The sequence below is a fragment of the Chaetura pelagica genome, unplaced genomic scaffold, assembly GCF_000747805.2.
Source record: "Chaetura pelagica isolate M959 unplaced genomic scaffold, ChaPel_1.0 scaffold224, whole genome shotgun sequence".
In the NCBI taxonomy this organism is placed as follows: domain Eukaryota; kingdom Metazoa; phylum Chordata; class Aves; order Apodiformes; family Apodidae; genus Chaetura; species Chaetura pelagica.
In genome coordinates this window covers 1,575,338-1,602,291 of record NW_009953316.1, presented here as the reverse complement: position 1 = coordinate 1,602,291, position 26,954 = coordinate 1,575,338, and the positions used below count along the sequence as shown (strand labels likewise).

The 26,954-nt window shown below is 41.5% G+C and overlaps 1 protein-coding gene across 1 annotated transcript in view; it reads right to left on the bottom strand.

Moving 5' to 3' along the window:
- The window catches only part of EXOC4 (exocyst complex component 4), a 390,906-nt gene extending 363,998 nt beyond the window's left edge, over positions 1 to 26,908 (bottom strand). The window contains exons 1-3 of the mRNA XM_009998103.1: positions 26,862 to 26,908; positions 6,414 to 6,603; positions 2,318 to 2,512 (exon numbers count right to left, since the gene is read on the bottom strand). Coding sequence (XP_009996405.1) covers positions 2,318 to 2,512; positions 6,414 to 6,603; positions 26,862 to 26,908 — 432 coding nt within the window. The remainder of the gene's footprint in view (positions 1 to 2,317; positions 2,513 to 6,413; positions 6,604 to 26,861) is intronic.
- Between the last annotated feature and the right edge of the window lie 46 nt (positions 26,909 to 26,954).

Sequence of the window (26,954 nt, the reverse complement as noted above, 5' to 3'; positions counted from 1 at the left end):
ATAAAATCTAACAGCTGCTTTTTATAGCATTATCATTTGATTTCTTAGAAAATACACTCTATTCTGGAAAACAACAAATAAAGAGCATGGCATCCTACTCAAGTCCAGAAATGAGTGAAGTCCAGTATTAGCTGTATTTCAGCCTTGGGCAACCTCACCTACACCCACAGGCCTGTGCACATGGATATAAGTGCACAGATAAAAACCTGCAGCTGGGACACAGTGCACAACTAAGATATGACAAATACATATATTGCAAACTGTTTTTAAACCATATTACATGATACATCCTAAGTATTCTTAGTTTTCTTCTTGCATTTCCTAGCTTATATTCCAGACAGGAAATGAATCATTGTTCTCTTATTTCCTTCTGAAAATTTAGTTTAAAAAAGCAAAACCAAAAAGCAAGCACACTGGCAGGTCCATTAATAAAAGAAAGCACCAACTGGTTAACATTTCAATTGATACTCATGTTCACTCTGAACACTCTTTTTCCCTCCTAGATCAAATGCCCTTTAATTATATCTGCTTTTTACCTTCCCTAATTGAAAATATCCCACTGGCACCACACTCCAATTCCCTACATCAGAAACCTAACAAAAATATTGGCAAAACCTGACTGCACTCTTCTTACATGTGCTGCCTCAAGTCATTGCATTGCTGATCTATCTGTCTTTAGGAACTCTAATAGTTTTTACATAACACTCAATCAAGCATCATAAAAACCACACTAGAAATTCTTCACCATGAAGGTAGGAAGGCACTGGAACAGGTTGCCCAGGGAGGTTGCGGAAGTCCCATCCCTGAAGGTGTTCAAGGCCAAGTTGGATGAGGCTTGTGCAGCCTGGTCTGGTGGGAGGTGTCCCTGCCCATGGCAGGGAGGTTGGAACCTGATCATCTTTAAGGTCCCTTCCAACCTTCACCATTCTGTGATTCTACATCACACAACAGAAATGGTATCACTGCCATCCCAACCTTACAATACTGTAAAAGGCAATAGTTCATATGGAAGAGACAGTGAGACTCCAAGGAGAATAAGGTAAGGGTTCCTGGAAAATGGTTTTAAAAATGAAAAAAGAACAAACTCACCAGATTATAGAAATATGATTGTACCAGGTGTGGCGTGAAAATAACACGAACAACAGAAGACAACGGGAAGGTGACAGCAGAGTGAAATCAAACAAGGAGATGTGACAGCAACAACCAAAATCCAGATAGTGTTACACACACCAGAGAAGGGGATTAGGAGGCTGACATCAAATGGTTGGAAATGTTTCAGAGGGAACAGGAAAAGTTTAAGAATTTGTATTTAAGGTAAAAGATGATAAAACAGAAAAAAGGAAATTAAAGTTCAAGTCTGGACTCTAGGAATAAAAGGTGACAACAGTAAGATTTCCAGCTCCTCATCCTGTTATAATGAGTTATGAAAAAGACAAAGAGGCACAGATAAGAGAAATACAAAGAGCAGGAAAGCTGAAAAAAACAATAACAAAAGAAGGCAATTAAAATATTGCCTCTGAAGGCATTCTCTAGCAAACACAAAGAGGAATATGAACAGATATACTTCTTCTGCCTTCACTTTTGAATCACCGACATCTTAAAGTTGGAAAGGACCTCAGGAGAACACCTAATCCACCCTCCTGCTCAAGCATGGTCACCAAGAGGCAGTTGCCCAGGGCTCCATCCAGTCTGGGTGGAAGAAGAAAATAAAAACACATTTAAAAAAGAGCTGGAAATAAGTAGAACGAATTAGGGGTCCTGGTAAAAGATTTAGAGGAAGATAATGAGAGTCAAACACAGCTAAATAGTGAAAGAGACCCCCTTGGAATAATGACTTAGATTATGTTTTGAGTATGTTCTGAGAGATGAAGTAAAAAAGAAACAGGATAGTTCTTCCATAAAAACACAAATAATAAAGTATAAAAACTTTAGATGATACAGTCAGGTGTCTGGGAAATCAATTTTAAAACAAAGCACCAGGCTGCAAAAGCAGAAGGAAATACTATGTGCAGATCAAATGGGAAAAGAACTAGATGGTTCCAGAAAGCAGGAGGATCAGGAGAAGTCAACAGGCAAAGACACCTCTGAAAGACAAGAGCTCAACAAACAGGATGGGAGACTGTGACCTTCAATCCAGTCAGAAAGGATCCAAAGAAAAGCAAATGGAACTTCCAGTACAATAAATCAGCAAAGGACAAAAGAAATTAAGCAGGAAAAAAATTAATAGGATAGAAAGCAGATCTGTCTGCAAATCACAAGAGAGTTGACCAGTGTGTTTCTGGTAGACACTGGCTCAGCAGGGGGTACCATATCTTACCAGCATGTCTGTGGCGTTGAGGTAGTGCTTGCTGGCCATGCACTGCTCCAGCTTCTGAGGCACCTGCTTGATGTTCTCTATCTCATCCAGCAAATTCAAGACATGTTTGTGCTCAATCCCTTCAATCCACAGCTTGCGCAACTCGTCCCGCTTGCAGTGCAGCAGCATCTTGCACGACAGCAGATTCTCCTTCACCTACAGGCAACATGTCAACAGATTAATTAAACCTTTTTAATTAAAGCCTGTAACTTCTACCAGATCAGCCCTCTCCCACATTGACTTAATTAGGACTTCAAAAAATATAGCAAGACTATAACCAAATCCAAATTCCTTAATTTCTGGTAAATTCTTAGGCTGAAGATACGAGTCTATAGAAACTGGAACTGCTTTTATAGTCAAATGAAAGTTCTGTACCTCTAGTGAAAATTTAGCTGAGGTATCATTAGGTGAACAAAACCAGGATCCTAGGCTTATCTGCACATTTTCCAAAACTCAATTCAGTGTTTTTGGCATCCAGCAAGAATCCAATTTTCAGTGAAAGCAAATAAGCCACTACTAATTTTTCCGCTGTAAACATTTTCCATCTGCCTATTAAATCTTTTGGCACGTGCCCTTCTTCCTTCAAGTTTGGTGTCCCTTTCTTGAAACCTGACTAAGAGTAGAATCATTTTCCTAATACCTCAAGCACTACAATTTTTTTTTTTAAAAGTGATAAGGTTTCATTGGAACAAACAGCAATTAAGATATAGTCCAACTCAGCACTCGGATTATTTATCAAGGCTGTTACATCACCTTGAAAAACACCTCAGGATTTGCCGTTTAGTTTGTTTTTGAGCCTCATGCCATCCTCTCTAAGTGGCAAATTCTCTACCATTCTATCCCATTCAGGAAATCAGTGTTTTCTTCTCCATTTTTTCTGCTCCAATGAGCCTGCACTCCCTCTTTTCAGGTTCTCCCAATATCCTCTGGTAAGGACAGTGTAACCTCACTTTTTCTTGCATAATTCATTTCCATAATACATATTAAAATGTGGAAGCAATTAACAACACAGGTTCACACATTCCTTTCACACTGCTCTTGTTTTTGTGATAAGTTATGAATACTTAGGCTCCAACCTTTTCTCAGGCTGAACTCTGACTGAATTACACATGGAGACTCTCAGAAGTAGGCCCTTCAAGTTATTTTTAAATAATGAGCCTTCAAAGCACTCCAGAAATCCCAGTTCAGCTGCTCCTTCTCCTACCTTGTCCATCTAATGGCAGTTTAAAAAAAAACAAAAACATGGGACACATACACAGACCAAAAAGAGACAAGCTTAGATTGCCATAACTTGCAACAAAAGCAGAGACAAACTACAATGCACACAGTTAATTTCAGACTTAATCCCTGTTCAATACCTTAATTTAAAATGTTTCTCTGACCCAGCACACCATCACTGCTGTTTCACACAGCCACTTTAGGTCAGTAAAACAATCAAGGGGCTAGAAGAAAATCTCACAAGACATTACTGCTCCTGGTCTTGAAGTAAGATCAACCCTATCTATATTTGAGAACAGGGGAAGGAATAAACCTTAAGGTTCTTAAGGAAGTTCTTAACAAAGAACCTCCCCTCAGTAGGCCAGATAGTTTCTACTTTAAAATTCAGTTCTACAGTAATAAACACCTCTAAAGCCAGAATCAAACCTAAACTTTTCCCAAGAAGAATTCCTACAAGAATTGATTACCAAAGGTAGATACACAGAGATCTGAACTACTTATCACTTCCAATCTGTAATGCAAGTAAAGGCCTGTGTGATCATCCACCTTCCACAAGAGGGTAACATCAAAACAAAAGTCTGAGAAAGTAATAGAGATTGATGGCAAACCAGATCTGGGACCTCCCATGAGATTAGGTCAAAGCTACTCCAATACTAATGACCAAAACTAATACGAAAACTTAAATATCAAAAGGTCCTTCACCTTTACAGACATTCTTAAAGGCAGAACCAAAAGGTCACACCCTGTGTGTTTGTTTTGACCTCTGCAAAGCTTAGTATACTGTGTGAAAACAGGCCACTGGGTACAGTTGATTTCAAATTTAGTACAATTGATCTTTGCTTTCAAAGTGCTGAGGTTTGTACATAAATCGTAGAATGAACTCTTACCCTTGGAAAGCACTAGAATGGTCTCATTTTCTTTGAAAATGCTAAATGAATTTGAAGAGTCAGAAGGGTCAGCACACAGCCCCAAAAGGGTAAAAGCTTACTGCTCCTAAAGCACCGGTGTGAATGGTTCTAGCAACAAACCTCCACAGGAGGGAAAAAAACCCAAACAGAATAAATTTGGTACCTAGTTTGCCAAGTTTTGGTATAGCAAACTACACAGAGTAAAAGAGAGAAGAGGAGCCCAAAGAACTCACCATGTACCAGTGCAGGTTGGGGGCTGACCTGCTGGAGAGCAGTGTAGGTGAAAGGGACCTGGGGGTCCTGGTAGACAGGAGGATGACCATGAGCCAGCAATGTGCCCTTGTGGCCAAGAAGGCCAATGGCATCCTGGGGTGCATTAGAAAGGGTGTGGTTAGTTGGTCAAGAGAGGTTCTCCTCCCCCTCTGTTCTGCATTGGTGAGGCCGCATCTGGAGTATTGTGTCCAGTTCTGGGCCCCTCAGTTCAAGAAGGACAGGGAACTGCTTGAAAGAGTCCAGCGCAGAGCTACAAAGATGATTAAGGGAGTGGAACATCTCCCTTATGAGGAAAGGCTGAGGGAGCTGGGTCTCTTTAGCTTGGAGAAAAGGAGACTGAGGGGTGACCTCATCAATGTTTACAAATATGTAAGGGGTGAGTGTCAGGGAGATGGAGTTAGGCTTTTCTCAGTGATGACCAGTGATAGGACAAGGGGTAATGGGTGTAAATTGGAGCATAGGAAGTTCAAGGTGAATATCCGAAAAAATTTTGTGATGTTCTCTAGGTGACCCTGCTCTGGCAGGGGGGGTTGGACTAGATGATCTTTCGAGGGCCCTTCCAACCCCTAGGATTCTATGATTCTATGAACTCATCTATCATTGCAGGGACATAACAGATGGAACAAGTCCACAACAAAGAGCACCAGTTATTGACTGGCACCGTGCCCAAGTGTGAGCACTTAAAATACAGAAAGATACAAGGGGGGGGGCACAAAGTTCATGTACATTCACACAACAAAACTGAGTTTGGATATAGCAGCAATATTCATGTTGTGAGTGAAAAGCAAGCTAATGAATCATCCAGACTATCTAGGAGGTGGTTGGAAGCCAACATATCAAAACATGAACAGATTAGATGGAAAGGTGTTAGCTTAGCAGCCCTTAAGACATCAAAACTCTGACAGCAACACGGCAAGACAATAAATGAACAGAGGGCACTGCAAAGCTTTCAGCTTCTGATCCACCTCTTATTTTGCTTTTCAACTACTTATGCAATCAACCAACCAGGAGATGCTATGGAAAACATGTTGCTAGTAAAACACAGCCTGCAACCTCTTTCTTACAACTGGATGGTCTGTTCCTAATTATGCCAGAGTGACTTGGAAATCAGGCATCGTTCAGAATTAGTAGGTAAGAATGCTTTCTCAATTCAATTTTTAGTTCATATCAGAATGATGCTAAACTGGGAAAAGAGGGAAATAAAAGGATAAAATGGAAGCTTACAGCACTACAACACCAATAAAAGGACAATAAAAAGACAGGCTGCACAGGTCTGTACTCAGTAGACACTATTAAGCAGATGCAAACACCAACATATGCAAAGCTCAACTTAATAGAATAGAATCATAGAATGTATGGGGTTGGAAAGGACCTTTAAAGGCTACCTAGTCCAACCCCCTGCAGTGCACAGGGACCTTTCTAATTGAATCCAGTTGCTCAGTGTCTCATGAAGTCTGACCTTGAACATCTCCAGGGATGGAGCCTCTGCCACCTCTCTGGGAAACCCGTGCCACTGTCTTACAACCCTCCATTGCACAGAACCCTCTTCCTAACACCCAAACTAAATCTACCTCGCTCTAGACTATTGCCCCAAGTGTTCTCACTCCTTGCAAACAGTCCCTCTCCAGCTTTCCTGTGGCCCCTTCAGATGACTGGACCTGTTTGATCTTGTTGCGCGAGTTGGTGATGCGCTCGGTGATGCTCTGGTAGGTGCGGATGGCCGTGGTCAGCTCCGTGTAGTGCTGCACTATCAGCTGGTCCAAGTCCCGGTCACACTTCTCATAAGCTTCTTCCAGGCGCCCTTTCTCAGTCTCTCGGTCCTCAACATCATCACTGGTGGATAAAGTCCTAGAGACAAAAACATGACTAAAATACAATCGCAGTCATAGACTGGTTTGGACCTTCAAAATCATCAGGTTCTAAGTTCCCTCCCACCAGACCAGGTTGCTCCAAGCCCCATCCAACCTGGTTTTGAACACCTCCAGGGATGAGGCAGCCACAGGTTCTCTGAGCAACCTGTTCCAGGGTCTCATCACCCTCACAGCAAAAAAAATTTCTTCCTTAACTCTAGTCTAGTTGTTCCCTTTTCCAGTTTTTATCCAATATACAGAGGTATTTTGAAATTATCTCTAAGGACAGGAAGCCTTCGCCTAGAAAACGCACCACCTACAGCAAGCCAGTCTCTCTTACTAGTCTATACACTTAAAGGAGTGAAGTTCATTCCAGGTAAACGTCTGTCTGGTGTTCAGTGGAGAACCAGGTACTTCAAGAAAATAAAAACACAAATGCTGTGGTTTATTACTTCCTCATTTTCAAATGTTTTGAAGCTTTTTTACTACACTACTGGATTTTTGAAAAGGAAACATTATCTATTAGTCATCATATTTCCAGGGAGTCATTCATATGGGCCTAATAAAACATGAAATATATCCCGATTTATTACTTACAAAGAAGAAATTCTACTTCAGACTCAGGGCCCAGTGCAACTATTAGGTAGGAGTGTTGCAGTTACTACTCACCTGCCAAAAGTACACTAGGGATACCACAAGCACACAAAAATCCTTCAAAAGCCTACCTGTGCCTTCCAGTAGGCAATCGTTTTTCAAACATACACCAGTACAGTGAAGAACTGTCATGGCCCCTTATTACCCCATGCCATTTATTTTGACCTCTGAGTAACATCTAGTAAGATTTTTATTTTTTTTTAAATCAGTAAAGTTTGAGATTAGAATGATCAAATAGTGAAGGTTGGAAGGGACCTTAAAGATCATCCAGTCCCAACCTCCCTGCCATGAGCAGGGACACCTCCCACCAGACCAGGCTGCACAAGCCCCATCCAACCTGTCCTTGAACACCTCCAAGGAAGGAGCTTCCACAACCTCCCCGGGCAACCTGTTCCAGTGCCTTCCTACCCTCATGGTGAAGAAATTCTTCCTGATGTCTGACCTGAATCTCCCCTCTCTGTTTAAAACCATTACCCCTTGTCCTATCACTGGCCTCTCTGGTGAAAAGCCCCTCCCCAGTTTTCCTGGAGCCCCTTCAGGCACTGGAAGCTGCTCTAAGGTCTCCCTGGAGCCTTCTCTTCTCCAGGCTCAACACCCCCAACCTGTCTTCAACAAAACAATTGAAAATTAAACAAAACTGGTACATGAGACAAAAGTTCCTTGCTGTCTCTCCAAATCTCTGAAATTAACTCAAGAACCAATACAATCATCTCCCTGTTTCTCTCTCCATCACCCACACCCTCTCTTGAGGCCCATCCTGCCACCTGAGCCACAAGACCAGACCTGGACCCAAGAGACAGCAACAGCCAGTAGACATTCTTATCTCCTACAGTAGGCAGGACTGAAAGTTGATTTTTGCATGAGAATAATCTTAATTTTCTCTTCTTTCTTTATCCTTGAAAGGATAGCTCTTGTCTTGTCTGTACAGGTTTGTTTTAAATCATCAATATAGACATTGAAAATACATACACAATGAGATCAGTTACAGTAGTTAAGACCTAAACATTGGTACATCACAAGCTTAAAAACCAGCAGGGATGAATTCTGTAACTCTGCTCACAATTTCTGAACCACCTTAAGAAATTTATGATGGGAAAATAAGCAAAAGTAAAGATATAAAAAAAAATCACTGCATACAAACTGTTTTGGATCATACACTTGAACATCATGAAGCAATCACAACTTTCAAAGAAATCTGAAGCATACACTTGGTGAAAGTGAGATGCCTTTCAAAACACAATCAGAAGAGCTTCAACACGTGGAGACTATTCCATTTAAATCATAGAAGTTTAGGCTTCTGAACTGAGGCACTGAAAGTGTATAAAAATAGTAGAAGACTAGAACAGTTGAAGTTTTGCTGGATTTCTAAAGCTACTAGTGTGGAAAAGGTCCAGTAGTTGAAAGGAGACAAAAAAGCCCCTGCTGAATGGTGCTGCCCCTCTCTGCTACAATAAAGGCTTCACTTTGGATTGGTTAAAGTCACACTAAAACCATTAACTCCACCTCATCTCCTGCTGTCAAAGGAAGAAAACAGTAAATTTTATTGTAGTAACTGTCGCTTGCCCTCTACAGGAAAAGTGAGGTGAGAACTGCTTGCACATCACTGAAAAATAACAAAGGAGAGAAACTTATGTCCTTATGGATTATTTAACAGTATTTTCTGTGACAACAAGCAGGGCATGAGAAGTGTTAGTACTTGACAGGGTTTTTTTAATTCTTCAGCACTATTAGGACAACAGAAGGAACTCAAGTGCAGCAGCTCTTCTCAAATCAATATAAACAAAGAACTTACCCAGACAAGAGATGCTCCCTCTCAAAAAGTCAGAAACATACCCAAAACCTCCAGTTGACTATCCTTTCCTTAAAGGAAAAACAACAGGCTGTACCACCTACTCAAGGACTCCATCTTTCAAAAGAAAACAACCAAGCCATTTCACAGAGGATCACAGTCCCAGAATGAACAGCAAAGACAGCCTAAGTGAGCAAGCAAATCTACCACCATATGGAACATGGCACAAGAGGAGAACAGAAGCACGCACACACTTGTCCTACTCACCCATCGAGGACTGAGAAATTCCAGCCAAAATAGATCCTACATCACCCCAAGAGAAGACAATGTTCCCTAGAGATCTATTTTATTTTACACAGCTTTAACACTCCTTTTCACTTTCAGATGGTAGTGGCAGAAGGCCGTGACAGATACCACATAGAAATGAGGAGAGATCCTCTCTTTTGTTATGGCTCAGACTACCAGAGTGGGTCCCTCACACTGTCCTCCCTGCTCCTAAATACAAATAGCCACACAATTTCCAGGGGATGCAGGTGCACCTCTCCTCTAGCACAAGGAAAACTTGGAGATGAGGACCTCCCTCTACATTCCACTGCCAGCATAGCTGCTTCTGATGCATCAAATGTATTTGTAGAATTTCAAGTTTCATCCCTCATGGCAGCTACAGGAATGTTTTCTAATGTTATTACATGAATATTGTCCTTCCAAACATTCTTGGTTGTGCCTTAAAACATGTTTTCACACACAAAAGATATTTTTCTTCATTTGTACTCTATGCAAAGCACTTTAATATCATGCAAAAAGAACCTGAAAAGTAAGAACTAGGGGGTTAGAAAAATAAGCCTGGAATTAAGAAACCTGTGTTACAGCTTCTGATATCATGCTCATAGCACCCTCCCATTGCAGACTGCATTTCAGCACTAGAGCATGAGCTACACACAACTCAGAGCTACTACAGTCTCCTAGTATAAATACCTGTATTTCAGTGGAATGGGCTGAGCAGGCAGATCCACATCCTTGTGCCTCAGTTTCTGTTTCTCACCTGGAGAATTATATCACACTGGTTCCTCAAACAAGCGACCTGCCATTGCAGGCACCAAGTACTGCTGAAACACTCCTGGTAGCAGTATTTACGTGACCTCTGCTACATAATGCACAGAGATGTGCTGGGAAACAAAGCTAAGCACAGAGTTAATGCAACAGTATTAATACACAGTACTTGGGAGATGCAGTGAAGTTGAGTTTCATGCTATAACAGATGAATAGAAACCACTTGCAATAATGTGCTTGGCAGTAAATCCTCCTCCATTAAGAGCTCTTGCAGATGAATACACTTCCTTTGTGAAGAACTTTATTTTTGCTAGAAGAAGGTTTTTCAGCCTGGTTACACCAGACAGGAATGTATATCCTTTTTAGGAATTGACATATTGTTTGAGTTTCAAGCTGAACAATATTGCTTGTCTCAGTAGTTAATGAAAACATCGATTCTCTCTAACCTGCCTTATGGATTGCACAGAGTCCTGGATTGCTACAGACAATGTAGAAGCAGAACAAAATTGGCCTGTATTACAGACTAGGAAAGTTGAGTTTTAATTAAACAAAATTCAATTTCAAAATTCTTGATTTGCTGAAGCTGTTGAAGCTTTGCCTTGAATCCATCTGCAATGCCAGTAGTTTCTTATAAAGGGTAAAGGTCTTCCTCCAAGGCTAAGACTACATCACTAATCTCAAAGGGTGTTGCAAGCCTGTTCTAGTGCTCCAGCAAGTTCCTGCCCAACTTAGGCTTTCTAACAACCTCCAGTCACATCCATATTTTTAAAGCAGATTCATATTGTGCTCTCCAGTTGGTTCTGTCCTTGTAATCAAGTTTAACTTGACCCTCTATAAGAAAAATATCTTAAACTAAAACCTGCTAAGAACTCACACAGCCAAAACACAGATGCTTATGAAGCCTGAGAGGTCACAACTGGACCTGTATCTTAGAAGCCACAAAACATATCAGAAGAAAGACAAAGCTATTATAGCTGAAAATCAGAAGCCTCTGTGAGATACTACAAGCTTATTCCTACTGAAATGGTATATTTACATTTAATTAACAGTATCCGTTTTAGTTGTGATTCTGCTTACGTATACAATACACATTCGCTGCCACCTTCAGCAAAATGAAGATGCTTTAGATGGGGAAAACACAGCCCATTTGGGTGAGCACTGCACACCTCGTCTGGTCTAAACTCTCAAGATTTCAGCATTTAAACACATGACACAGTCAGTAGTAGCATTAAAATACTGCCAACTTAGAGTAAAAAGAAGTGCAACAGGAATATAGATGTCTTGAAGGTCCAGTCCTTCCAGCTTGACTTCAGGAACCTCAGCACACACACTGAGCATGTAGTAGTTGCCAATGTAGCCTCTCTCTACGCTTTCAGCTCTCTGCAAATTTAGCTTCATATTCATCAGTAGCCCAGAATTCAACACAATGAGAGCAAGACAAAGACATGACTCTGCTGCTGTATAAAACCTTATTGTGCCCACATCTGGAGTGATGTGTGCAGTGCTGGCCTCTTTTCCATCCATTGCCCCTGTAAGAGCAACTAAGCCAGCTTCAATGGAGCATTTCTTTGGTTTTATCCTCTGAAAAGCTTCAGCAACTGACATTATCTACAGCTGATTCATGATTCTAAGGTGATGTTACTTGACTCCTGCACATGTACATACAGCAAGTGCCAACATGAGGCCTTCCTTTCAGCCTGCCAGACTATTTCAGAATCCAAACATCCAAGAAGACATGACCAGGATGATCCATTCTTGTACTGTTTGAGGTGAAACCACTGTGCTGTCAGGCAGCCCAAGTGGGGAGAAGGCAAGTCAGGGACTCAGTTGAAACACTGCTTTGTGCATCCCAGGGACACTCTCACCAATGAGACACTTACATGCTTTTCCAGCCTGTGATCCAAACCTGCAAGACAAACTAAATACAAGTCTCAGGCTCAGTTACCTGTCATGTCCAGCTGGCCCAGTCTCATGCACAGGCTGGGAAATCTTCCCAGAATTTACACCTGTATTGGGAAACTCACTTGCTTTTATTACTTATTTGGGCAAAATATTGTGAAACAATTAACACAATATCACACTCGTATTTTCATTAGAAAATGTATTTACTGCTCTTTAGTCTGCTCTAGTTTAAAACATTAAAGGGACCTCTTACTACACCAGAAAGGATAAATAATTCTACACAACAAATGGAATTTAAGCCTAACAGGTGTTTTTTTCCCCTCCACTCCTATGAGTTTGCTGTAAATGCATGGAGATTATTTCTTTATGGGTATGTTTAAATCACAACTGAAGATTCAAATAAAGAAAAGCAGCAAAGATCTCTGTTTATTTTACTGAAAGACCAGCAAGTTTCAGAGATAATGTTTTGGGTTTACAACTTGTTTATTTCCAGTCATAACTGGAGTCTGGATTAATGAGTGGAGAACAGAAAAGAAGTAGGTGTGTGATCCACCCTATGATCAGGTAATGAAGAACCAAAAAGCACTTCTAGAAAAGCAAACCCATTCCTCAAAGGATGCAAATAGAAATGTTTAAATAAGAGGAACTGCATCTATTTCAAGCCTAAACATCAGAAAAATGTGCTAAACTGAATATATTGTATGGATTTTTTTTAAAGTAACATATTAAACATTTTCTCACATAATTTACATTTTTGTCCACTGTGGGCGTATGTAATATGTAAATTTCCACAATATATTCAAAAGCAGTATGATTACTGAGAATTCCTTACAGCCACCAGCAAGACTCTTCTGCTCATGTTCCCCTCAATCAGCTAAGCCCTAACTCTACCCACTTAAACCAAAACTAACTCACCACCTTCTCTTTAGTTCAAAAATTCATTACCATGTATTTCCTCTTTCGAAACCACGTTAAAACCTTGAAGTGTAGCAGTATCTGTAACTACAAAATGTTTCAGATTCAGTGACATGACATTGCTTTGTACATGTGAATTTCCTACCTAAGCCACTCAGTACAGGAGCCCTTTCTTTTTCTTGCCCTGCACAGAAAAGCAGTAAAGCAAGGAATACTTAATATTCTTGAGATTATATATGTTCATGCTAAGACTGCAGAAAAGTACCCCAAAGGCATCTCTGCTTGTTTCAGTTCTATTAAAATGTGTGGCAAGGAAGAAGAAAAGTCAACACACTGTTTGCCAAATACAAAGCATCAGAAATTGTCTGGGAAAGTAACTTTGCAGAAGGAACTTCGAAGGAGGAATTACAAAACAGGACAGGATTATGAAACAATAATAAATACACATTAGCTTTCTAGAACTCCCTGAAAAACAAAAGTATCCAAAACATATGATAAACAGAAGGAACATCAATTTAGAAACAGAGTAGATGCAAGTTCTGAACTCAGTGGGGATCTCCAGGAGGATTCCCTGATCAGTTCACTCATTTTTTTTCATTTTCATTTCCCTAAATAAGATCCCACCTCCCCTGTAAGGTACCTATAATTTCTACTTGGCACCTGGATGGCTGCAGATGTCTGACTCATTAGCAGGAGCTCAATAGGATTAGAATAAATTTCAACTGGATGTTATTCTGTTCAGAGACATTTTTATGCTACAGTAAAATGGAAATTAGTTGAGGCAAATCTCATTGAGTTTTGATTTTACATTGTTAAAAATCCGGATTAAACAAATGCGAAAGGCTTAATTCACTGGAGTCACTTCCACACACCCAAGGCAGGACAGGAGAAAGTTAACAGACATTCCTGACATGTTATTTGTCACAGGATGCACAGCATATTTCACACAAGAAAAAACCACAAACCTTGCTATTTCCTCTGAGAGCTGCAAATTTAAACTGGAATTATATTAATAAGAAAAGTCCATTAGACTATTCATTGCAGTAGAATTTCATCTGTAGATCACAAGCATTTGTCCTCTGCTTTCAAGCATCCAACTCAAATAACGATCACAGTGAGTAGGTGAAAAGACTTACAGGAGTCCCAAATCACTGTCATTGCACAAGGTGCCTAAAGTCCTCAACTGCCTGCTTGTACATTGCACAAAGACAAGAATATCTCCTTTTTAGAGGTAAATACCTAAAAAAGGTATTCACATCAATCAAATATAATTGTAATCCCTACCATTTCTGTAAGAGGCTGTACTTTACAGAAGACTGAATGAACTCCACAGCTCCAGAGTAGTCCTCCTTCCTCAGCACCAAGGAACAAAGTGTCTCAGAATGTTGACACAACCATAGCCCAAAAGTACATTTATATCTACCCTCACTAGTAGCTTTACAGCAGTTCAACAGACTGTAGTCATCAAACCCTAAAGAATCATTCAAAGCAATGGGAGACAAGATTTTTGACTTGTGGATGCTTACCTGGACAGGCCAGATCAATGGGCCAAGGCCATTAGCATGAAGTTCAACAAGGCCAAGTGCCAGGTTGTGCACTTGGGTCACATGAACCCCCTGCAATGCTCCAGGCTTGGGGCAGAGTGGCTGAAAAATGCCCAGAGGGAAAAGACCTGGAGGTGTTGGTTAACAGCCAGCTCAGTAATGAGCCAGCCTGTGCCCAGGTGGCCAAGAAGCCACCAGTATCCTGGCTTGTGTCAGCACTAGTGTGGCCAGCAGGAGCAGGGCAGGGATTGTGCCTGTGCTGGACACTGGCAAGGAGACACCTCAAATCCTGAGGTCAGCTCTGGGCCTGTCAGGACAAGAAGGACATGGAGGGGCTGAAATGTGTCTAGACAAGGGCAATGGAGCTGGGGAAGGTTCTGCAGCACAAGTCTGCCCAGGACCAGCAGCTGAGGGACCTGGGAGTGTTCAGCCTGGAGAAGAGGAAGCTGAGAGGAGACATTCTCTCTGCAACTGCCTGAGAGGAGGTTGGAGTGAGGGGAGGTCAGTCTGTTCTCCCAAGGAAGAAGCAATAGAACCAGGGGAAACAGTCTCAGACTGTGGCAGGGGAGATGGATATTGGGCACAATTTTTTCACTGAAAGAATCGTCAGGCCCTGGTGCAGGCTGCCTAAGGCAGCAGTGGAATCACCAACTATGGAAGGATTTAAAAACATGCAGACATGGTGCTTAGGGATATGGTTCAGTGGTGGCCTTAGCAGTGCTGGGTTAATGGTTGGGCTTGATGATCTGAAAGGTCTTTTCCAACCTAAATGATTCTATGAGTCTCAGCATGGCATTCCGCAGCAGCTGCAAAAGCCACCTGAGTGCTCTCAGCCTCAGCATTATCCTGTGAGCTGCAAAACAAAATGCTTCTCACTAAAGCACTAAGGAGCTTTGAGAAAGTCATACTGTTTCATTTTTATAATGCAGAAAATGTCACAGATGTTAGCTACTATGTAACATAGCACATACAAAGGATGCTTTGAAAATGCAACACATTAATTAGGGATAAAAGAAACTTTCCCCTAAAACTTCATACAAATAATCTGGTCCCAGCAACACCAAACTCCACACATTATGTAACAAGATACTCTCACACTGCAGACCTGGTGTTGGCCATTCCTGTGTGTTTTGACAAACTGATGTTTTTCATAGTCCTATCCCTGATTCTCAGGACTGCAAGGACTACCAGATATCACCTCTGTCAATTTCCTTCAACAATACAATGCATTTGGGAAGGAAAGGAAGGAAAGGTGAGCAAACTCTCCAGCACTCAACACAGGAAAAACAGGCAGATGATGTACAAGGACAGAAAACAAGTCATGATTTCCTCACAAACTAATAATTTCATTCATTGTTGGGAACTGAAAGAACATGTTTACTAAGCTGTTCAACAGCAGCAGAAAACAAACAGCATTGTACTACACATCATGAGGAACAACAGACAGCTACAGGAATACAGAAATGATCTTCAGAGATGATCAGTTGCATGAGTATGAAGTCATTCACCTCCCTTCCTAGCATGTTATTTTTGAACTTCAAATGCACTTCAGCCGCAAAACAGGATTTAACAGCTCCCAGCATCACAGAAAGCACAGCACACACAGGTTCATCTTTATTCTGTGCAACACTCATGTTCCCACAAACGTGCACAGCTTATCTACACCAACAAACTATTCCAAAGTAAGCTTTGATGTGAATGAAATGCCTGACAAAATTTTTGCTGGGGTCCCATATCAACAAGTTTAATGCACACTGAGAGTAGCCACAAGAGCAGTTCTCAGAATGGTTTGGGCTGGAACGGACCTTAAAGACCATCTTGTTCCAACCCCCCTACCATGGGCAAGAACACCTCCCACCATTCCAGGTTGCTCCAAGCCCCATCCAACCTGCCCTTCAACACTGCCAGGGATGGGGCAGCCACAACTTATCCACAACCTGTTCCAGTGTCTCACCACCCTCACTCTAAAGAATTTCATCCTATTGTCTAACCTAAATCTCCCCTCTTCCAGTTTTGATCCACTACATCTTGTCCTCTCACTATAAGCCCTTACCCAAAGCTCCTCCCCAGCTTTCCTGGAGCCCTCTCAGGCACTGGAAGGCTACTCTGGACCTGAATTCAGGGTGTGATGCACACCTCTCCTGCTTCTTCCAGTGCCCTGCCACTCCATTTCCTTCACCATAATAGCTTTTTCTATCAAATCCTGCCTTTGTTCCCCACCCTTGCCACATTTTGCACTGTGTCGAAAGAAAGTTTAACAACGTTTAAGACTCTGCATTTACAGGCATCAACCTCAAAATCACAGCTTCAGTAGGAATCCAATTTGAAACTCAACAAGGATTTCTGTACACTGAGAAACCTCACATTTCCCCACACAACTTGTATTATCACAAATCTGTTTCCCAGAGCAGCTGAGTAATCTCTTTTGCCAGCCCACTGTTAGCTTTCCACCTGCCCAATAAAATGGCAAGAAAATTAGATTAAGTGTCAATTTTAAGAGAAAGCTGTTAATGAATAATAAATGTTTCATTTCTACAAACTCACTTTCTCTGATGCCTCCAGCTAAGCTGGGTGGGTAACTGCCTGTCGATTTTACCTACCCTACAGCCAAACCTGTTAAGTGTGATTACTGCTAAGCTATGGATACTGAACAGAGTCTTAAATATCTATTTCTTGGCTAGAGAATTTGTTTCACAGGAAGAACACTGTAATAACAGTATGTGGGCATTATGCTTCTGTGGAGGTTTTATTAAACAAAAGAAGAGATCCCGTGTGCAAAACGCAAATACACATTCTAGAAAATTAATGCTAAGTTATGACCTGCAACACACTAGACAATTCTTGCCAGGAGGTAAGAGCTTACTGAGCAGGTGAGGACCATTCAGTCCCTGCTGCTTTTGACCACTGATGGAGGTGGTCAGCATCTGCATGTCCCTGTAGAGTCTTTCTCTGCTCCCCCATGGCACAGCAGACATGTTCATGTGTTTGTGATAAAGGCAGGAGAGGGCACTGCATGATATACAGGTGCAGCTTGGAAATGAAGGAAGAATCTCCTTTGACTTCTGGATTAGGTTTCTTTAAGCATGCGATTCACTCAGTGTCACTTATTCAAATGAAAAGAGTCATTAAAAAGTGGGAAACACCAATAAAAAAGGCAAGCTGATAAAATTTAAGTATTTCTACTGTGATCAGGAAACTTAATATTTTAGTGAAGTGTAATTGAGCCAAGTGCTGAATCACTGGGGGAATTAAGGCTCCAATTTTAAGAGTAAACTTTCTACCACTTGTTTGTACGTTGCTCTGCAGCACATGACTTTGGGAGCCTCCCAGTTCCCTGCTTTGAAACGTCTTTGGAACTACAACAATACAGGCACCTTGTGATACCAACTGCACACAACACAACCTGGCTTGAAGCTACTCTTGGTGAAAGTTAAGGCCACATTTCCAAGTGCAGCCAACTTAGAGGACTCACTTCTGTCATAAATTTTTCTCCAGTGAAAAACAACACCAGCAGAAGCAGCTCCTTCAGTACACACTGCAGCCTTGAGCAAAATCCAAAGTTTAAGTGTTACACTATAATCCAGCCCTTTTGAAGAAATGGGATGAGGTTTTCCTTGTTTTACAGTTTGGATAACAACTCAACAATAATTCTTACTGTTCATCTTTCAAGTCTGCAACTAGGGAGTGCTGGTCAGGTACTGCATAGCAATATGACAAAAACTCTCAAATACATTTCACAATGTATCATATATATACTTATATCACTGATCTTAAAAAATAATAGTAGAGCTTAAGATAGCAAGTATATAAAAAATGTATTTATTCTCCATTTTATACCATATCAAGGACTGAAACACAAACCAGAATAAAACAAGCCTCTGTAAGATATAGAAAAAGAAATAAAAGCAAGGCCTTTGCCAACACGGGACAACTTTTGACTAAAGGATTTGTGAAGTCAAACAAAAAAAGCAGCTGTTATAAGCAACAAATAACCATTAAAGTAGAACACTGTGAATGTCTAAAAAGACCAGTCTCCTCTCTGTAGGAAATAGATGCAATGTGCTGAGGAGATTTCACTATTAAAAAGACCAAACAGAAGCAGAGTAAAAAGAAATCCATTAGAATCTAGTTACTTCTCAAGGCACTTCTTGTCATTGACTGTGGCCACACAGCAATTATAGTATTTGCTTTCTCATTTCAGTTTAAACCTTTGTGACCATTACTAGACATTTATAGTCACTAACATCCCCAGGCCAACCACACAGTGCCCCACTGAGACACAGCTCAGACAGACAGAGGCTCTTTGTGGCAGGAAATCTAACAGACAAAAAACAACAACAGGTGAATAGAAGATAAGGGGCCAGGATGCAAGAGAAAGAGAACAAAGAGACAAGAGAACATGAGTCCCCATCTCAGCTGCCCAACAGAAGCAACAGTCATCCATTACTCAGACATTGCCAGGTTGCCAGTTACAATAGGAAGTGCAGCACTGAGTTTGAAGTGCAGGTTGTTGGGAGAATCAAGTGCTGACTATGCAACAAAGATCCCTGCAGGAAAGCTGGGGAGGGACTTCTGACAAGGGCAGTGGTGAGAGGACAAGAGGTAATTGTTTCAAACTCAAAGAGGGGAGATTTAGGTTAGATTTAAGAAATCCTTTTCTGTGAGGGTGGTAAGACACTAGCTTAGGTTGCCCAGAGCAGCTACGGCTGCCCCATCCCTGGAAGTGTTGAAGGGCAGGTTGGATGGTGCCTGGAGCAACCAGGTCTGGTGGGAGGTGTCCCTGCCCATACGGGGGGGTGGGACTGGATGATCTTGAAGGCTCCTTCCCACCCAAACCATTCTATGTTTCTGTGATATGAAGATACATAAGTGCTCTGCAAAAGAAAGCACTCTGTGATAAAATAAACTCATTTGTTAGTACCTTTTCCTCCTCAAAAACTTGTGGATGGAAACAGAATGTTACCAAATGGCTCTGGTCCTGACAAAATCTAGGACTGGGCCTTGTACTGAAAGCATCAAGCAACACCTTAGACCAAACTTGAATTTTGAAAACATTTACCAGAAACACCACACTAAAATTTAAGCTCCTCAGTCAATCAAGCTACAGTTCAGAAGAAACAAGATCTGGTCCTTTCTGAAAATTAGGGTTGTGGGTTTTTTGGGTTTTTCTCCCCTAAGCCTTATTTTTATAGGTTTAAATGAATCCTGTACAGGAAAAGTGCCTGTCTAGCGCAGTTGAGCAGGTTTCCTTCCTCCTGACTGCTGTGCCATCCTGTGAGACCTTACAAGCAGTTGCATTTCAACAGGGCACAATGAAAAAGTTCTGTAAAGCACCTTGGGACAAGAAAAACTGCACCTCAGCTCACTGCCTACACCGCTCTACATATTTCCAGACGTTCATTAAACTAAATGGACTTATTTCAATTTTATAATTGAAAACTCTTCCCTCAAAGACAAGTCCCAAATGGGGTGATCTACAGCTTCCAGCACTATTTAACCTCAAAACTTATCATCTGATAATACAAGTTTGGAAACCTCTGCAGTCTCTTTGAAACCACTGTAAAAAGTTGGCTCCTTATAAAACAAAGGCAGCAAGAAGAAAAAAAATCCAACAGTTATTTAACAATTCAGCTCAACAGCAACAGGTTCAATGTTTTCTCATTGTTTTCCTAGGTTACTTGATAGTTCCAGTTAAATTCTGGGTTGAAAAACTGAATCAAAACACTCAGTATCAAAACTATTCCCTGCATGGAGACAGTGATATCCTTAAAAGAAGGTGGTCAAAAACTGCACCGTACAGGTTAACAGGGATGGGAAATGGAGCATCACTGTGAACTGACTACAAGATTAAAGGCTCTTCCCTTTAAAAAAAGAAATTAAATCTGGAGGCCAGCACACTCCATCCTCATCAAGGGGAATACAGGGTACCCAGCTCCAGGCAACTAGTTCTCCATTGTGCAAACAAAGAAATAACTCCTTCACTACACAGAACAGCAGAACCAAGTCTCCTCAAAATGCTGTTAAACACGCAGAGTAAACAGAGCATTGTAAAACATTTTCCTCCTTTACTTACATTCCATTAATCTTTCATGTCACTTACACAGTTGGTTAGAGCATTTTCAACAGAAGATGATGATCTTTTCATCATTGAGGACTTGCAGAAGTATCCATGGTAGCTGCAGTGAAAAGGCTGAGCAGCCTACTGCCATCTAAATTAACAGGGAATTCTTGATTTTGCTCAATGAATCAACCCTAAATCAAAATACACCACATGGAAAAAAACAATGCAGGTATAGTTAGTGAAGTTAGCAAAGACCAGACTGCACTCATTTAAGATGATGAATGCAACAGAAGTCATCACACTCCTTTAGATGTCTCCAACAGCAGTAAATCAAGAGGAAAAAGAAAAACCTGCACACAGGCAAAACACTTTTCATCTTGGACAAGGGATGCAGACAGACCCATAAGATGCCAGGCACAAGCTGAGTGACTCAGTTACCACTTCACTGTGTGAAAACCTATCCAGGAGACAGCAGGTACCAAATGTCTTCTTCTTTGTGTACTTAACTTCAGACCCAAAAAGCCAACACAGCTATTACATAAATTATCACATTCCCAGGAAAACTGACAAATACTAAGGATTAATATTTTAAATCTGCAAAAGCAGAGGCTGGACAATGCTACTCCAACCTGCCACCTGGATGACTAAAAGATGAAGATTACTTAGGGAGCCTCTGTGTTATGAACCCATCATGATTATCACACCTCATCAGAAGAGCAGCCCAGTATGAATCAGCAAGATGCTTTGGAAATGTCATTGTTAACCTGAATGTTTCAGTACTGGACTGGAATGAAAGGGTGTTGGAGGCCATGTCATAGAACCATAAAATTGTTCTGATTGGAAAAGACCTTTAAGATCATCAAATCGAACCATTACCCAGGACTGCCAATGGCACCACTAAACCATGACCCTCAGCACCACACATACATAGCTTTTAAATTCCTCCAGGGATGGGGATTCCACCACAGCCCTGGGCAGCCTGTGCCAGTGCCTCATGATCCCTTCCATTAGAAATTGTTCTCAGTACCCAATCTAAACCTCCCCTGGTACAACTTGAGGCTGTTTCCTCTTGTTTCATTGCTTGTTCATTGGAAGAAGAGACTGACACCCCCCTCCAGCTTCAACCCCCTCTCAGGCAGTTGTAGAGCAAGGTCTTCCCTCAGGCTCCTCTTCTTCAGGCTGAACATCCCCAGCTCCCTCAGCTGCTCCTCAGCAGATTTGTGCTCCACACACTTCCCCAGCTCCATTGCCCTTTTCTGGAAACACCCCAGTCCTTCAATTTCAAGAGGGACCCAGAAATGACCCCAGGATTTGAAGGGAAAGCCTTCAAAAGAACTGAAACCCTAGCACTTGTAATATGTCATTAACAAAACCATTTCCATGTCCTAGTTTAAGGGCAAGCTAAACTCCAGCTCTGCACACTGCTTTGTCTAATGGGAAAAGAAGAGCTAAAAAATAAAGGACCTTGAGGTTTTATCAAGGCATGGTTACCCATGTCCTTCCACCTCTGGCCCTGTGCATTCTCATACCTCCCCTCCCCCCTCACCTACTCTTGCTATTCAATGTAACCAAGCACCTCTAGCAAGCTACAACCCAGCACTTCCCCAGTATGCATACATTGTATACAAGAGCCTCAACATCATTTTCAGGTATATTTATAGTTTCAAACTCTATTCTGCCATATAGAATTTATTCTCAATGAATTGCTGAGCTACTTGTCTTGAAGAAGAACTGCTAGTTTTATAACACTGGAAAACATCATTAGCAATAACAGTGGGCTTAAGAGACCATTACAGTACATACAGATCAGAATAACTCTGCTTTATTTCTTGTAGCAGCTATTTCCCACATGTAACAGCAAGGGCAACAGTTTCACATCTGTCTTTCTCACTCCACATCACAAACTGGGATATCTGCTCTATTGCTTTAGACAGAATGAGAAGACCTAATGCCAGGTCATTAGTAAGAATCCATTTAACAAAGTTCCCCATAAATGTAATGAAAATAATGGCCAAAAAAAAGCATTACAAAGAATTCCACTCGTGAAAAATAAAATATGGTCAAGGCTTTTTTTGCTTGTAAGCTCAATTTCTGCAGACATGAAAGTAGAAAATGCATTATGTCTTGCTTCACTTTTAGTTCTCCTTGACATCTGTCGTTTGTGTTTGCTTGTGTGAAAGCTTAGCACTAAGACTCCAATAAGGTCTTAAGGAGCCACAGCTACTTTGTTTTCTCCCAATTAAAGCAGCTATTAAAGTCCTTAGAAAAAAAAATAGCAACCTTAAATTTGAAAGAAAAACATCTAACAAAAGGCAGATACATTCACCAATTAAAAATCTGTCAGGATCTCTCTCAAAAAAAACCCCAGCATTTGCTAAAAGCCAACTTGCTTGTTTCAGAGGACAAAAAGCTGCTTCAAGTAGCTACCAACAAAACAAAAGGTTAAGAAAAATCAATATACATACATGTGTTTGTCCTCTGAAAGATAAAGATACCCCAGCAGATGAGCAAAATTTTCTCCATTCTCTGCACTATTGTTTAAAAAGACATTGCCAAAGCCCAGGTGATCAGCATCAGACTTCAACAAAAGCTCCAGTAACAACATTTTGACCTTAAAAGGTGCCTTTTCTTTAGGGAGCTTGAAGGATCCTTCTCATATGTGAATGAAATACCATGTTTTTACAGGGGGTGTGCTGAGGCATGAGTGCAAGCACTGCACTTTTGACTGTCCAGCAGAAGGATGGGGACAGAAGCTGTAAAGCCCTGATTTCCAATAGCTCCTGTAACTTCCAGAATAGAATATGTCTTCATGTAGCAAATAACATGAATTTCTTCTCACCAAAGGGAAGACATGTGTAAATTTGAAGATACTGTCATAGCCCTTTAGAGGCAGAGGGAGATGAAGGGCTCCCCTGAGCCACAACAAAGATGGGGATTTTAATAGCAGACTTTGCAAACATTCATTAAGCTTAACCAAACACACTTTACATCCACAGGATTTGTTGTTATGAACATTCCTACCCTCCAAACCCTTTATTTCTCCTTTAGGACAAACAAGAAGGGAAACTGTGCCCAGGAACTCAGTGTAACCCAACAGCACTGCTGGGGGTATGATTAAACTACCTCAGAACTCAGCTCTCCTGGAAGCTTCTGGCTCTTTTTGAATGGATCAGCCTGCCCTGAAGCAGTGCTGCACAGGGTTCACTCCTGACAGTGTTCCTGCAGGCAGGATAGACAAGGCACCAGGCACTGCTCCACCCACCAAACACAGTTGTTGAAAATCCCAGGAGGGCTGGTACCCTCACACTCCTGTGATACTGGTCAGGAAACACAACAGGAGCTTAATGTTATTAAACATCCTGGCTGCAGGACAGGTTTTATGATGGTCAACAATCTGAACTGCAGTTCATAGGTAATGACACCTTTTGGAACCAAGATGATACCACCAGGATCCCAAAAGGAAAGCTGAGTTGGGTAGTTTGTGATGGGGACGTGGCAAGACTGCTTGAGTTGGGGATTTGGGACAGCACAGATACCACCCACCAGCACCATGTACCTTGGGAGCCTGAAATCACCCCTCTGAACCCTGCATCTCCAGCTGGGTCATCATCACCCAGGAGATCCTGCTTCAGCTCAAACACCAGGGTTTCATTTCCAGTTTTGTACTCGACCAAACACCATGTCTCCTTCTGCTCAGGAAGCAACAGCTTCCAAGGAAATCCACACTTGAGGCTGCCTTTAATCTCTAAACTTTGCAAAAACTGGAAAATCAAAATGAAATCCCTGAATACTCAAATCCTCCTACAGGAAACAACTCCCAAGAACAAACGTATTCCCCAGCAGACCCAGAAAAACTGATACTTTGCAGAAACAGAAAGGAGATTAAAGCTGGGACAGGCTTTCCTGTTGGGTCTTCCTTCATCTCAGTTTTCTGCACTCAGAGACTAGAGACCACCCAAAATTTCCAAACTATCTCAAGATAACAACAAACACTGATGATCACACTGATCACACCACTACACTGACATTTATGTAGTTAACTTCCCTGAAGCAGCAGCACCTTGATTTTAGACCAGAGGCTCAGGACCTATGAAAGCCCATTTCTCACTTGATTTTAGGGCTGCTCTCATACATTTAACTTTGTCAAGGATCTAGCCCCAAACACTCTCCCTGAAAGAGAGACATTTTATCCTGGGAAGTCAAATGAAATAAGTACTAGAATCCCTAAATGTAGCATCAGACAAGAGTAAATTATTCAGCCTCTTGCAACAAGAGAGCTACTGAGCTTGACTAAATACCAGAAATTATCCCTTCATTAATATAATAATTTATATTTATAAAAGGTCCTTGAGCTTCACATTTCAAAGCTCTTTATAGACAAACACACTAAATAGATTTTGCTGAGCTAAACAAAGTTCCTTTTTTTTGGCAGACATAATTGTCTTTGCTATAACCAAGTAAAATATCTTAACATCTGAAGAAGCTCCCCTGGTTTTGTTTGTTTACAGGACAAGAATGAAGTCAAGTTTTGCTACTTTTCATACACTGTCTCCTTTTATGGGCCATTCACACAGCAGCAAGAGAGAAATAAACAGCTTTCCAAATAAACAGGGAAATGCAAGTGTAAAGCCACAAGGATTGGCAGAAGACTCTAAACAGAAATGTTTTGGAAATAAAGCTATCAAGAAAAGACAACTTTGCTGCATTTCAAGCCAATAACCTCCTGCCAAGATTTATAATATTTTTCTCAAGTTAAGTTATAAGAAATATACATTTAACCCACCCAAGTCTAAATTGGTTTGCAATGGTGTTTTATGACCTTAGAAAACAGCAAGAAATTTGACCTGTCACTTGGCAAGTTCATTCTCACCCAAGTTACTACACAAAAACAAAATACAGAAGAAGGTGATTTCAGTTCCTTTCCATGTCATTTGCTTTGTCTACTTGACTAACCCAAAGAAACAGGAATATTATAAATACACCACTTTTCTCTTCCTTTGCATTACGTTCTGCTTTCAGGTTTTCATGGTCTGGCTCAACATGACACTTCAAGCTCTGCAGAGAATCTCCAAAAACCAATTCCTAATTCCATTCTGGATGTTTAGTAATCAGGTTGTTCTACCAAATAATTTTGATTTCATCAAGTTGCTACCATCAATGTTGCGGCATAACACTGGACCTAAACTAACTGAGGTATCAGTGCCTTCAAGCCAAGTATTGTTAGATAAACATAATTTCTTATTTGGAGATAACTCACTCTTGTAAGTCAAGTTATAAATTAAATAAGTTCAAATTTCTTAAAATACACAAAACAAAAGGAAGTCCTTAAATACTCCTGGAAATTACAGAAGGAAAAAAGGAAACTTACTATACATTCATAGAGGATTTTTAAATCAGAACATGTCCTAGACACAGAACTATCACTATAACAACTGTTCTGAAATAACAGAATTACTTTAGTTTCTGACAAAGACATTGAAGTAGGAACAAAAGTTTGGAAGTTCATTATAACTCACAATAACATACTCCTATGACCATTTCCTGCCCACACCGACTTTAGGGGGCTTACAGAAGGCCAACATTTAAAAGCTTCAGTGTGAGAAATCAGCTGCCAACCCACTGGTTATAAACAACGCAGAAGAAACTCACAAGCAGTAGAGAAAGGCACAGAGGCAAACCAGCAAAAAAGAACTCAGGTCCTTGCTTGGCTCTAAATACATCACAGAACCACCCTCTAGCACAGCAAAGGAGCTTTCATGAATAAGGTTAGACAAAAACCTACAGTGCAAGCATAACTAAATGGAACCGCTTTCTTTTTGCCCCCAGGAAGACAGATAAGACCCAGAAGCAGCAGCAAGTCTCCTCCTATTGCATCCTAAGACAGGACAGAGCCTTCACAAGGGACTTCCTCGTCCCACAGCTTTTCCAACCAGCCTTGTTTTACTGGGGGCTGCTGTGTTTGTAGATAAGGATCAACTACAGAACAACATGAGGGGCAACTACAGCAATAAGATGGTTCCTTGACACCCCCCCAGTATGACATTAAGCCAGGGCTGACTGCAGGGCTTTACCAGCCCCAGGACACAGCAAAGTGAGGGGAACAGCAGAGGGTGAGCCAGGCACGGGCAGGAGAACAGCAGGACACCCCTCAGAAGGCCTCCCCCAACACTGAGGCCTCCCCGCGGTTGTGGGGACCCTGGACAGACCCCCTGGCTCTCCAAGCCCGGCCCACACAGACCCCCTAGAGCACTGCAGGGCCCACACACAGCCCAGAGGCCCAGGCAGGGCCCAGGAGGGAGGGACGGACGGGAGGCAGCGGAGCGAGGCCGGGCCGGCCCTACCTGATGACCGAGATGAGCAGCCCCGAGGGGTCCTTGCTCTTGCTCATGGTGCTGCGGTAGCGGCCCCGCGCCTCCCCCCCCCGCCCTCTGCTC